Source organism: Sceloporus occidentalis, unplaced genomic scaffold (genome assembly GCF_023333645.1).
Source record: "Sceloporus occidentalis isolate IW3139 unplaced genomic scaffold, rSceOcc1.0.p SCAF_92, whole genome shotgun sequence".
Classification (NCBI taxonomy): domain Eukaryota; kingdom Metazoa; phylum Chordata; class Lepidosauria; order Squamata; family Phrynosomatidae; genus Sceloporus; species Sceloporus occidentalis.
The window spans coordinates 2,196,438-2,211,046 of record NW_028317072.1 but is presented as its reverse complement, the minus strand read 5'-3'; the positions used below and the strand labels follow the sequence as shown (position 1 = coordinate 2,211,046).

General features: G+C 39.5%; 1 protein-coding gene across 2 annotated transcripts in view; it reads right to left on the bottom strand.

Moving 5' to 3' along the window:
• The window catches only part of NEURL1B (neuralized E3 ubiquitin protein ligase 1B), a 75,169-nt gene that overhangs the window by 57,764 nt on the left and 2,796 nt on the right, over positions 1-14,609 (bottom strand). The window contains exon 2 of one of the 2 annotated variants that reach the window (XM_089496690.1): positions 8,590-9,307. The exons of the other annotated variant lie outside the window; for it this stretch is intronic. Within the exon in view, the coding sequence (XP_089352816.1) occupies positions 8,590-8,731 (142 nt within the window). The 5' untranslated portion in view covers positions 8,732-9,307. The remainder of the gene's footprint in view (positions 1-8,589; positions 9,308-14,609) is intronic. 2 annotated transcript variants of the gene reach the window in all.

The window sequence follows — 14,609 nt, the reverse complement described above, 5'->3', positions numbered from 1 at the left end:
AGGTGGAATCTCCTTTTCTGTAGCTTGCATCCATTGCTCCGGGTCCTAGTCTCTGGGGCAGCAGAAAACAAGCTTGTTTTCCCCTCAATATGGCATCCCTTCAAATATTTAGACAGGGCTATCATATCACCTCTTAACCTTCTCTTCTCCAGGCTAAACATTCCCAGCTCCCTGAGTCTTTCCTCGTAGGACATGGTTTCCAGACCCTTCACCATTTTAGTCGCTCTCCTTTGGACAAGCTCCAGTTTCTCAACATCCTTTTTGAATTGTGGGGCCCAGAACTGGACACAATATTCCAGGCGGAGCCTGACCAGAGCAGAATAGAGTGGCACTATTACTTCCATTGATCTAGACACTATACTTCTATTGATGCAGCCTAAAATTGCATTGGCCTTGTTAGCTGCCGCATCGCACTGTTGACTCATGTTCAACTTGTGGTCTACTTGGACTCCTAGATCCTTTTCACATGTTGTCTTCTTCAGCCAGGTGACCCCCATCCTATATCTGTGCATTTCATTTTTCCGCCCTAAGTGCAGTATCTTACATTTCTCCCTGTTGAAGTTCATTTTGTTATTTTATGTCTAGATTTGGTGTGTACAGATGTAAAACTTCTGTATTAAGACTACTGGCAAATGCAGAGCTCAAGAAGGAAAGCATTCAAATGTTACTCCTTCTCTCCCTCCCTCTCCCATAAAATCCTCTTTTACCTTCTCTCTGTAAAACTTGTGTAACACCTTCTTACACTATATTGGGAAGCATAAGATCGCAGCCATTTTGCCAAAGTTCCTTCAAGAGCCAACAGATGGCATACAGACCAAATTTCCAAATCTTAAGACAATTTCAGATGCTGAATTTGCTTTTCTCAGAAATGTATTTTAGAAATGTCTCTATCCCACAGTATCAAATACAGTAATACACAAGCAACAGCTTTGGTAAGTGTTGTTGTGCTCCTTATAAGCATATTAAACAAGGGTGTGAGTAACTTGTGGTTCTTTAGATTTGTTGGACTGAAACTCACAAGATCCCACAGCTCACAATTGGTTATGCTGGATATAGTAATGTACATTAGAGTCCAGAAACATCTGGAGGTCCACAAGTGTCCGTCGCAGTGTAGTTAATGAATGGAACATACTATAGCTCAAACCAGAAGCACATGAAAATCCTGTGATTGTCCACTAGCTCCTATTCAAAAGCATTGACTGATCTCATAATGCTTGAGGCAGCAGTTTTTTTAAAAAAGAAAAAAGACGTGAGAGTACTCCTATTGAACACTGTAATTTGGGACAAGTTTTCTTTACAGAGGGCCCAAGAGTAAAACATTTAGGAGTTGTATTTCTGAAACACAAAACCATTTGAAGCATTCCTAATTAGGACAGAGTGTACATACCACAAATCTAAGCACAGATGGCCCAACTTCCTTTAGAAATGTCTTGCATATTACTTGAGCTTTCTCATCGCCACTGCATCATAACTTAGCACATTTTGCAGCAACATAAAATACCAGGATGTTAATTTAGTATGCAAATAGTTTGTCCCAATGGTATTTATACAAAAATAGAAATGTATAAGCATTAATATATACTAGTTTCAAATTAGAAATTTGAGCCAGCATGGCCTAGTAATTTGAGCGCTGGATTAGGACTCTGGACACCAGGGTTCAAATCCCCACTAGGACTAATTACCCCAGAAGACTAATTACACAACTGCTTGTCCATGGTGAATAAAACATCTGCTTTGGTAGCTGATGTCACAAGAAAGAGCCACCCACACCTCACTGCAAACCTACTTTCTCCTTCCTCATCAGTTTTAAAGCAAATTAAACACTACATAAGCAACATGAATATTTGTCACAGTAAGTGTGGTTGATGCGATAGATGGTCCTGGTGAAACGGGAAGTTATTTAGCATTAATCACAGTCAACACAGGAATTAATATGATTCCTTAACTGGTTATGATTACAGGTACCCACTAGATTAGGCAGCAGAAACTTTTACCGGAGGTTTTTTTAATAATACATATAATAGTGATTTTCAGAAAGTGAGAGAAAATTATTTCCCTTTTGTCACCCACCTGGTATCATTAAAATGATTTAACCTGAAGTAATTACTCACTAGCATATCTGACAGAGAGGGTGAAACAAGAAATCTTTTTAATGCTTCCATTCCATGCTTTTATATGGAAAAGACTGTAATACACTGGTGAAATTCAGTACAGAAAGAAAGTGTGGAAATTATTTTGGATTCATCAAATGGGAACAAGGGTGTGAACATGTGTGCTGAGTGAGAAATGGGTATAAACAAGGCAGTAACATTTGTACTTGTGTATGTGGCTCATTTCAGGACCTTTATAGTCTCATTTCCATCCAGAGTTGGCTTCACCTGCCATCCTTCCATATTATAAAGCTAATAAGAAAAGACTCGACACAGAAACTCCCCAATTGCTTTTTCATCTGATCAGTAGGATTAAACATCTACAAATGAGGAACAGAAAGGAGTGTGTGTGAGAGAGAGAGCTCAAGATCTGATTTTCTAGAAAATCAGCATCAACTCAAAAATCTCTTGACTGAGTTGTAATGTGTATAAATATGAAAAAAAAGGCTATTATGGTAAGAATGGCCTGTTACAGACTGCCAAAATAAAGCTGCTTTGGGTCTCTTTGGAGGTATGCTGTTTAAATGATGCATGCATCCTAAGAATCCGGAAGCTGCACCAAAGCTGCACTCCAGTGCTTAGGAATGGAGTGTGGCTTTGGCGCGACCTCCGGACTCTTAGGACCCATGCATCATTTAAATAGCATACCTCCAAAGAGACCCAAAGCAGCTTTATTTTGGCAGTCTGTAACAGGCCATTGTGTTTGAGATTGCATTTAACAAACAGGTTATTCCACAGGCAAAGTTAAATAACATGAGACATCTCACAGTTAGTATGCTTCCAAACTTATGCCTTTCCCAGAGCTCACTAAAGTTACTTTTGTGGAACTCCCAGAAACCCTTGACCAACATAGTCACTAGAAGCTGGACTCCAAAATGGTTCTTTTCCAAGCTCTGGTCTCTCCCTGTCCCCAATTCACTTGCTCCTCTGTGCCAGTGAGAGTGAAATAATAACTCTTTAATCATTCCTACTGGAAGATGTGAAACAGCTTCCCGTTATTCCTGCCAACTACTGAATCACCAGCTTGCACCATGTTAACTCACCAAGCCCAAGACTCCATGTTCAGCTTCTCTCCAATGGAGCTAATGTGTGTGACAAGAAAGAGCCCTTTAAAAAGTCTGTACAGAAGAAGATCACGGGTAACTCCCTATTTATTCCATGTAGGTCAAAGAACTGATTGAAATTAAAGTTAGGGCTTCCTTGAAAAACAGAAATAAATCACATAAACTTTTTTTAAAAAACAGCCTTGTAACCACATTGTTTAAACTGAGAGAAAGAAGATAAACATGGGTTGAATTACTTCACTCTGCCTGCCTTCTTAGTTTAAAATCTTGGGTATTTTTTCATTAATCTCTGACTTGTCAAGCAGGGTAAGCAGTGTTAACATTTACCAGGAACTCAAGAGACAGAAGTAGTAAAGCAACTTTCCAAAAAGCAGAGAAACAACGGAAAATATTCTTCCTGGAGATTATACTGTAGTGGGATCTCTCTCAGGCCGCTTGCAGCATACATATGCTATGCATTTCTTCTAAATATCTGGGGTGGCAAGAAGTAGTTGGCAAATGAGGCCATCTCAGATAAATAAATTTCTGTGGAGTTAGCTAAATAATAATAGTGTTTTTATTGTTTTCAGATAAATAATAAAATCAGAAAGGGAACTCTGGTGTTTGTCTAGCAAAAAGGTACTCTGTTGCAATTAACGGGTGCAATAAAGAATCCTGTAGCACTATAACAAAAGGAAAGATTTTGTTTTTGATTTTACAGGCAACAGCCAACTTCAAGAAATGCACCCAGTGGACAAAGTAGAAAGAGCTGCCTTTTGCAGACACTCCCTGACAGACAGAAGACAACTATTTAGGAGACTATGCTCCTTGCAGATCAGCAATAAAAACCACATCTACGTAATGCCGGAAGAAAGAAGCAGAATAAAAGAAGTAAATAAATAAATCCCATGATCAAACCAAAGAAGTTGTTGCTTCAGACAATGGAAGTAATTGTGAGAAATGACTTAGCCTGGTTTCTATAGTAAGTGTACAGTTTAATCCAATATATCACTCTAGATCTCACCCACTCCTACAAAAACAGGTAGCAGCAACCTGCTGAGTTACCATGGCAAATCATATCTATCTATCTATCTATCTATCTATCTATCTATCTATGGATAAAGCTAGAAGACAAACCATTATCTGAAAGTACTTCTTGAACAAGAATAGAATGAGAACAGATGTGAAGGTTCTGGTAAGTGCATAGAGGTAAGGTTATAAGTTCAGAACAAGGACTCACCCAAAACCCATCAATCCTACTAGAATCAGAGCAGATGATATAAGGCCAAGTTTTGGAAGTACAGTACTTATAAACAGGTTGAGTATCTCTTATCCAGAATTCTGAAATCCAAAGTACTTTGAAATCCAAAATTTTGAGCTGCAACGCTAGTAGCATAATACATACATATACTGTATTTATGAGGCTGGAGAGAGATGCAGCTGGAGATGTAAGGATCTGTGAAATGGAAGGAATCCATGCCGCTTGCCATTTCACAGATCCTCTCTCTCTCTTCAGCCTCATTATGTCTCTTTGTGTATATGCAAACCGAGGTATTTCAAAATCCAAAATAATCAGAAATACAGAACACTTCTGTTCCCAATAATTTGGATAAGGGATGCACAACCTGTACTTGGGGTTCCTAGCTTCTATGCCCTGCCTTCTTTGAGGGCTCAGCCTGAGCAGCATTTGTGGGGTTTGATCAACATAAAAGTTATAACATAGAAACCGATTGGATTATTTCTTGAAATATTCCACATGTTTCTGATTTATACTAAGCATTTAGTTGTCAGATGCTTAAAATGCATGTTTTGGTTCACTGATTCTTTGGAGTCCTTATGACTGACAGTTAAAATAGATTTAGGCATTTTTGCTTAACTCCCCTCCAGTTTGAAAGTGGTAATTATAAATAAAAGTCCCTTCTCTTTGTCTCACCTGAATTATAGTATAATCTCAGCATTGTGGGTCCAAGCCATCTCTTCCACCCTCCCAAATCCCAGCCACCCACTGCCACATCACCCTAAAACAGACGAACAAAGAAAATGTGTATGAAACTGGATTCTGAATTTTTATTGACCTGAATCAGAACCAAAGTGCAACTGCAGCTGAACTAACAATGAACCAAAATGCTTAACAGTTTGACTTCCCTGCCTCCAGGTTAAGCAAACCCAATGGCAAGTGGTCGAGTAAAAGATATTGACATGTTCAGGTTGGTCTTTGGGATCTCACAACAGAAAGAGTATATAATTTGCTATCTCACAGAAAAAAGAAGTGGAAAAGTATTACATATAAAAAAAAGCTGTAAGAACAGACTGAATCTGTTTTTTGTATAAAGTTTAATGTATATGTTGTGTAGTTTTCTTCAACTCATTTCTGACTTATGTAGACCCTAAGGTAAACTTAGCATAGATTTTTTTTAAGGCAGGTCTCTTCAGAGGGGGTTTGCCATTGTCATACTCTGAGACTGAAGGAGTGTGACTTGTCCTAGGGTTGCCTAGTGGGCTTTTATGGCCAAGCAGGGATTGGAACCCTTGTCTCTATAATCATAGTCCAATGTTCAAACCACTACACCACACTGGCTATGGCTCACAGTAAACAGGACTTCTCTTCCTTCAAAACATGGAACTGCTCTGAGGAGGAGAATTAGGGGCTGCCCTTTACAATAAACCATGTAAATCCAGTTTTGTCCCCATTTACCTTTCAGAGACATTTGCTTTTGAATGGCATGCATCTTTGGGAGGGAAGCAGATGTAAAGGAAGACAGGATATTAAATTAAACATTTGAAGGGATGTCATATTGAGGGAGCTATCTTGTTTCCTGCTGCTCCAGAAACTAGGGAGTTTATCAGATAAGGGAAATTGGAAATATAATCCAATGGCAATCCAAACGCAATCATGGGGTTAAACGTTATTGCGTGATAAACTCTATATGCAATTTTGGGCAATGGCATGCTATTTTCGGGCAATGGGAAGTCAGTTCGAACACAATTTGAATTCACATAAATTCACTAAACTAGCGAATTCACGGGAATGCATTCTGGCCCCACTTTCTTTTCATTCGAAATTAAGAGAATATCCTCCCGTGTGATAAACTCCTAGGATCAGGAGCAATGGAAGCAATCTACATGGCAGGGGGTTGGACTGGATGGCTCTTGGGGTCTCTTCCAACTCTATGATTTTGGGATTCTAGGATCACCTGCAGCCTTTCCTGGTTGGAAGAAGAGTCCAGCAAATATGACTTGAAGAGAAAGCTGTTTCTCCAAAATTCCCTGTTCTACCAAACTCTGAAAATATATAGTCGTCTGTCCTCATCAGATGTAAGATGTCTTCATCAGAAGATAGGCATCCTTGTCTATCATTCAGTGTCAAACATCTCTGAAAAGTGTTTGTTTTTCTTTAAAAATAGCAAATGGAGAAAAGAGATGTTAGCATTTATTAATAATTTCAAACAAAAAAGGATTGCCAATTGTGATACAATGTTCAGTTAACAACCTCTCTCTCCCTTCTTACCTCTCCTAAAAGAACACGTCAGGTTTCTTCTGAGAGGATGTCATTGCCACCCATCATACACCTTGCCACTGTCCATCTACCCTGCCTCTGATCCCCAGTTACCCAACTGCTCTGAAAAAACTGAACCAACAGAGCAGTGTTTTCCCAGCTGGCATGTCCCCAACCCCAGACTGCTTAGAGTACAAGACCTGTCCTCCCTCACCAGTGTTCCCATGCTACCTAAGATCATGGGAGTTGTAGTCTGAAAAGATTAAACTGAGGGACAAAATGCTTGGAATTGAGGTTCCCTTTAAAGTAACTATACAACAGGCTCCACATACCCAGAACTACCTTAATTCATGGGTCCACAAGAGGCAGATTTTTTCTTCTTCTTTGATTAGAACAAGAGTGGAACTGGTTTGCAAGAAGATTTTTAGAATATGAACAGGAATGTTATGTAATCTTGCAAATGAATCATCATCATTGGTCACATAATGAAGCTTACACTCTCATATAAAAAGACTGAGAGACACTAACTTTGGCGGGTTACAGACTGCCCGTTTGGGCAGGCTGCACCCGCCCCTTTCCCCGCTGTATCGGGGCCTCAGTGTTCAGAGCGGCAGCCGCTGAGGCCCCGATCCGCCGCTTTTCAGGCTGCGGGGAAGCAGCAAAAGGCCCCTTCCCCGCAGCCTGGAAAGGGGTGTCCTTGGGGCCCCAAGGACACCCCGTGGCGGCGGGGAGGAGGAGAAAGGGGCCGCTTGGCCCCTTTCTCCTTTGGTCCACTGGGCGCAGCCGTGTGAAGGCGGAGCTCCTTCCTGCTCCACACTAAGGGCGCACTAAGCGCCCTGGCGCGGAGTGATGTCACGTCCGCGCCACCCTGTATAGAGGCGGCACGGTTGTGACATCCTCATGGCAGCGGCCGTGTGGAACGGCTGCCGTCATTTTGTGTGTGCACTAGGGTTAGGGGAGTGCGGAAGCACCGCCCCTTTCTAACCCTAATACGCGCTCCATGCGTACTTTCCTGCCCGTTTGTAACGGGCCTTTATCTATACATTTGAGCATTCAGGCATCAAGGCAACAATAGTGATTCCAGAAAATGGGATGGGTGTGTGTAAGTGAATTCATAACCCAATTGGGTTTAATAAGTTAAATACTGGCAAAAAGAAGTAGGGAGAAAGAGAGAGCATAAAATCAGTTGGGACATAAACTAAGTGTAAATACTAATACTGAAGCAAAGCTGAATTAATTGCAATTTGGCAATCCTGTGATGCATAAAGGACTTTTGATTCAGTCATGCTCTCAGTACTATAGAGAGAGAATCCTAGCATAAGGCAAGTCATAGCAGTCAGTTCAAGTCCCATGGAGTATTCCTTGAAAGGGTCACAGAATGGGAGACAGGCAGATATCACCCATGGGGAAAAATGCATCAGGATGTTTTCTTATTCAATTCCCACTAAAATGAACAAGAGTCATACAAGTACTCAGTGTGTCAAAAGAATGCTATGGGGGAGAATATGTTTTTAATATTCTTAAGAAAGACTGGGGAAAAGAAAAATCCATTTGGACATTCTGCCTTATCACTGGCCAGTTGTAGCTCTGGTAAACACTGTACCAGAATAGCTAACCAGCACTTGAACTATCTGGATAGTTTGAGAGGAATAGGCAATTCCATAAGCCTGAAAGTACAACAGTGAATTCTGGATACTTCATGGTATGTGAATGAATTCTGAAAATTCCTTCGGAATAAATATCAATTGCATTAATTTGTATGGAGTAAGAGAAATACAATGTTATCACCGTTGTTATTAATTAAGCATGTAAGATGCTTCTATACAAACTATGGCTATTGAATAAATAAAACAGCGTATTCAAGATCAGGTGCAAGAGATGTGTCAAAATGAATCTGTACCATTAGAAAACTGCAACACTGAAGTGCTGATTGTTGATATTCTTACGAAGCCTCTACCAAGAGATTGTTTCCAGAGACTACAAGAAGGAATGAAAATCCTTGATGTTGGTCCAGGAGAATGGGAAGGGGGTTGTTGGAACATTTCAGTATTCTCTCTTCCCTAGCCAAGTCAGGACAACCTCTATCATAATTTGTACTTATACCAGAGGTGAAGCTGCATACCATCATCAGTTGAAATGGATGTTTGGAGGTCCAAACATCAGCTGAGTGGCCAGCTGCTCTGTTTCTGTTCATGCTTGGACCAGATGTTCTCATCAGGCTTGCCTGCCATTTGCTGCCTCCTGTCCTTCCCTGTGGTTTTCAAACAGTCATCCCAAATGTGTGTCTATGTGGCCTCAGAGTTGTATTTGGCCACAGAGCTGAATTTCAAAAATGTCTCTCTAGACTTCTCTGAAGCAAGCTGGGAAAGTCCTTCAGCTATTTCTGGAAATCCAGAATACTATGTATTTCTAAAATTTAGAGAAGAGGAACAGTTGGACTCAATGGTGAGAAGTTGACTCTGAGGGAATATTTTTAAGCACTATTGTCCATGCTATCTTGAGAATTTTGGAAATGGTAATCTAATACAGTAACTTTTTCCTGAGCTGTAGTAGATCCAAGATGAGGATAGATGAACTAAAGATAAAGAAGAAAGGAGATCTGTAGAGGGTGTGTAGATCTGCAACAGAAAGAACGAGAAGATGGTGGGGAAAAATATGAGCAAATGCCACATTGTGATCAGGAGACACAGATTTTGTTTCATTTTCCTCAATATCCTTTATTTGATTTGGAGACTGGTTTGCAGAAAGGATTTAAGCATTTTGAATTTCCACTGTAAAAAAATTAAAAACAAAGAAAAAATTTAAGTACCAAAATCCTGTTTTGATGTCCTAAGGATATGATATACATATGACCTAATGTGACCGTTATGAAGACTGGATTGGACAAGGTGTCTGAATATTTTATTACTCTTTCTGAAGATGTGTGCTCTCTAACTCTCTCATACACACAATCAAATATCAAAGCAATCTCTACAGTTGCTCTCTCTCTCTCTATTATATGTACACAGTCAAACACCAAAGCATACAGAGAGTGAGAATGAGAGAGAAACCTGCTACGGTCTGGTTGTAAACCAAGATATGTCCCATTAATAAGTGGCAGAGCACAGGTGAAAAGTAATAATTAGACATCCAGAAAGACAGCTGGCTGTGGGAAGTAAAGGTGAAATGAACGTCAAAAGGGGAGTGGTCAACTATAAATCCACCTTGAATGAAAAGCAAGATATCAACTAATTTAGATAAGAGGAAAATAGCTTCAGACCACAAAGGGGTGCCATTAAATACTAAGCCACTAAAGTGTCACAAAATTATAGATTGGTATGTTGTTCATAATCCAGCAACAGCAACTTTGCCTTTTAGCCAGTTTTTCAAGTCAGAACAAGCCTTACTCATTCACTGCAATGTTGCAAACCTAGCTGATCAGCTGATAGAGCAGGAGACCAACAAACTGAAGCTGGTTTGCTCATAAATGTTCAGGAAGCCACTACACAGTTGAACAGCTAAACCCAAACATATAGCACAAATTGTAAGTTAACAATTCCCAGCATTCCCTGGTGAAAGATAATCATTATTGAGGCACTTTAAAAATGAACAAATTTATTATAGCATGAATGTTTGTGGACCATAGCCCACTTTCATGAAAGCTCACACTATAATAAATGTCTTAGCTTTTAAGGTGCATCAGGACTTTGTTGTTTTTGCTGCAGGAAACTAACATAGGGCCCGTACAGACAGGCCAAAATAAAGCTGCTTCGGGTCACTTTGGAAGTATGCTGTTTAAGTGATGCATGCGTCCTATGAGTCTGGAAGCCGGACTGGAGCGTGGCTTTGGTGCAGCTTCCGGACACTTAGGATGCATGCATCATTTAAACAGCATACCTCCAAAAGTGACCTGAAGCAGCTTTATTTTGGCCTGTCTGCACGGGGCCATAGTCAGCTATATAGAAACAGTGACATGCAGAGTTCAGAAACATTAGAGTTTTTTTGTAATACAGCCCCTAGAATACCATCAGCCAGCATAGCCAGTAGTTATGCTAGGTGGGATGTTTTGAGAATTGTTACACAAATGATAACCTTTCTAAGCTTTATGCCATGTGCCCCTACTATGGTCTCCATTTATTTATTCAACAAATGCATACACTATGCTTTCAATGACAATATTCCTAGGAAGAGATTTGCCAACATAAAAACAACAGTAAATATGCACAATCATAAAACAATAAATAAATTTAAAGCAATTTAACAAAAAATATTTAAAAAGCAATCAAGCAACATTTGGACAATTTAAAAATACAGAAGGCACAGGAGAATGGACAGCCAGCATGGTGTAATGATTTGAATGTTGGACTAGGATTCTGGGAAACCAGGGTGGAAACTCAGCCATGGAAACCCACTAGGTGGCCTTGGGCAAGTCACACTTAACAAAACAACATGACAGGTTAACCTTAAGAGTTGTAAATTGGAAAGTACAACAACAACAAAGCACTGAAAGGATAAAACTGAGTGGGCTCAGATACCATGACAAACCACTGTTTTAACAGATGTGAGATGCTATGAAAAATGGAAACAATATATAAAGATTATCAAGGAATTCTCAATAGCCACCTCAAGAATAGAAATGGGGGAGGAGTGGACAAATTAGACCTATACTCCTCAAGCAGTTTAATCCAGCAAAGTCACAATGATTACAATTGGATAGTATGTAATTTAGAATCTGTTTTTCCAGATAAGCATAATAAAAAGGTTATGTCCTCTCAACTGTGTAAACACTTACCCACATAAAAAAATCAGAGTATTAAAAGAAAATGCACATCAGAGTATTCAAAAAACAAGATATATATTTATTGCACCTTAACCTATTTATCACACCCAATGTAAAAATGACATTGTTGTGTGCATTCTTGTCTTTTCCTACATATGCCAACCCTAAGGCAACCCTATCATGGGATTTTCCTTGCAAGAATTTTTTCAAAAGGGATTTGCCTTTGCCTTCCTGAGGCTAAGAAAATGTGACTTGCCCAAGGTGCTATTATTCATTCCAGTACTCTGCAACTGTTGTTAATACCTTCTTCTTCTTCTATGTGTTAACTATCAAAATACTGGCCAAGCAGATGTCAAAACCAAGATTTTTTTCAAAAAGATTTTGTTAAAAAAATGGCAAAAGCAGAAGGCAGTATAGTAGCTCCCACTAAAGGCTGATAATACAGTCCTGTGTCTACTCAGTAGTAAGTTCCACTGAGTTCAATAGTGTTTACTCTCAAGTAAGTGAGCATAGGACTGCAGCCAAATAGCCTAAAAGGCAGTAAGAAGAGAATTTCAGAAATGTTAGTTTCCCCCAATATTTTAGCATGAAAGGCTAAAGTATCTAACAGATACCAAGGTATGTTGGTTATTTGGGCTTTTTCCATGATGTAAGTAAGTATGCCCTGCCTGGATTTTGTCTGTCTGGGATTAGAATAAAACTATCGCCTCCAATTAAAAAAACAAAACTCCACCAAAGCAAAACCAACTCTTTAATGTTGAATTCAAGAAAGCAAAAAGAAACTCAGCAACTGAACTACGGGTCCAAAAACTAAAAGATTTTCTAAAGTGATAATAGAAAAATTAAGATTTTCTAAAGAGCTAATATTAGGCTGGCTTGTACTAGCTTTTGTACAAATTGTTGCTGTTTTGACAAGGCAAAAGAAATTTTGTTTCTTTCAATAAGAAAGAGCATCTGCTGTCACAATTTAAAAGAAGCTCTTCAGATTTCAGATGAAAGTCTCCTAGAGATATTAGGGCAGTCAGACAATCATTCTAAACACTCTTGTTATTTTTCAAATGGAACTGGCCAAGAATTTAAATATGCCCTGAAGAATTTCTAATCTCCAGCAACTGTTGTGGGGAAATGTGATGAAAATGCCAGTTTCATAAAACAGAGTGTCACCTATGCAAGAAAATAAGGCATTATTTTGCCAACCATGTATCTTAACAAATGCATTGCTTTTCATGAACCTCAGGTCATGTGCTCTTCAAAGAAACTGTTATTTTTAACGATTGTGGCAAAATTATAGTTATACATCCTGTACAACATCTCCTGCAAAGTAGGGGAAAGTGGGTTTTAACCACTAGGAATTGTTCATATCCATATTAAAAAACAACTTTCCAAACTTACTATCCATTGTTAATCTGGTCTGGTGAAAAAAGAAACATGCATACCATGTAAGATGACCTCTGGAAGGAAGAAAATTGGTTAAGGGTTTGTTTTTTTGGTCAAGGATCTTCCAGTTGGATAATGAAATTCAGAATGGAATTCAAATTAATACCCATTAACACAAGCTATGCAATTTTATAACTGCAAAAGTGACATGAGACAGTTCTATGCTAGATAAGAGTGCAGGTCCATTATGACTCAAGGATGTTAAATTCTCAGCTATTAACATTCATATTTGAGTAGGTAGCCCCACTCCAAAGCCAGCTCAGTAGAGATAAGCAGCTAAGCCTAGCAAAACAACAGAAAGAGCTACAATAACCTCTTAACCTTCAGGCATTGCATAAAACATCTTCTCATTGCGTTCCACATCAGAAGATGTAATGCTCACTCTCCTCTATCCATGCCCAACATCCTACCTGATTTCATAGGCATCATATAGCTGCCACCATCCCACTACATGGAAAAACATTTTCCATGCCAAAACTCTGTAGACCTTTTTGCAATTCCCATGCTTTCAAATGTGCCCAGACCTACATTATTTGTGACTCATTTAGCTTGTGTGTTTGAATCTACTATGAACCCTATATCAAGAATAGATTTGTCCCAAGGCTTCTAGAGGACTCTACTCTGTAGGATATGGAGAAAATAAAACACTTCTGACACTATGCATACCAAGAATATAAATAGATGGGCAAACAGGTAGACTGGATGTGTCTGCACACATGCATGTGTACTTCCATCGTGCACTGCCTCTAGGGATCTCAGGGTGGCATATACTGTTCTCATACCAAGCATTCTGTCTTTACAACAATCTTGTGAAGTAGGTTGTGCCCAGAAAAAGTGACTGGCCTAAACTATACTGTGCCTATGAACACAATAAGACACTGGCATGGCTGCCAGTGATGGGGTGAGCTCCTGTCACTAGTCCCAGCTTCTGTCAACCTAGCAGTTTGAAATCATGCAAATACAAGTAACTAAATAGGTACCACTTTGGTGGGAAGGTAACAGCATTTGGTACAGTCATGCTGGCCACATGGCTACCAGAGCAGTCCTTGGACAACGCTGGCTCTATGGTTTAGTAATGGAGATGAGCACCACCCCCTACAGTCGGTTATGACTAGACATTCATGTCAAGGGACTACCTTTACCTTTTGTTACCTTTATGGCTGCTGCAGCAGGTGAGGTTTTGAAACAAAAGCTTCTTTCTCCTGAGATGTTTCATGCACCTTGAGATTAGGAGCTGGTCTCAGAATTCTAAATTCTAGACTCTAAAACATCCTTCAGGTGCCCAAATACATAAGAACTGTTTCCAGTAACATCTCCTTTGTAGAATCAGACGAGTGCCTATAAACTACATTAATTTATTTCTACATCTCATCCCAATACCAAAGCAGAGATAGAATTAACATAAATTTAAGTTGAGTGGGGGGGATGGGGTCAAGCTAAACAGAGCAAAAGCCAGAGTTAATAAAACGGTTTTGCAATACAGTACTAAGAAGAGACATTCAGGCTTGAGGTCATCTATCCCTCACACCATATTGCATGGGAGCTTCATAATCATGCCATGTAGCAGCCACATTTTGGAGAAATGTATTGCCAGCTTTAGTAAATTAGCCAAGTATACTACATGTGACACATAAGACTGCTCAAAAGAAAAGCTGAAAAGAAAGCAAAGGGAGAGGGAGGTAGACAGCTGAAGCTACAGGCTTACAGGAGCTCAAAGAAGCAAT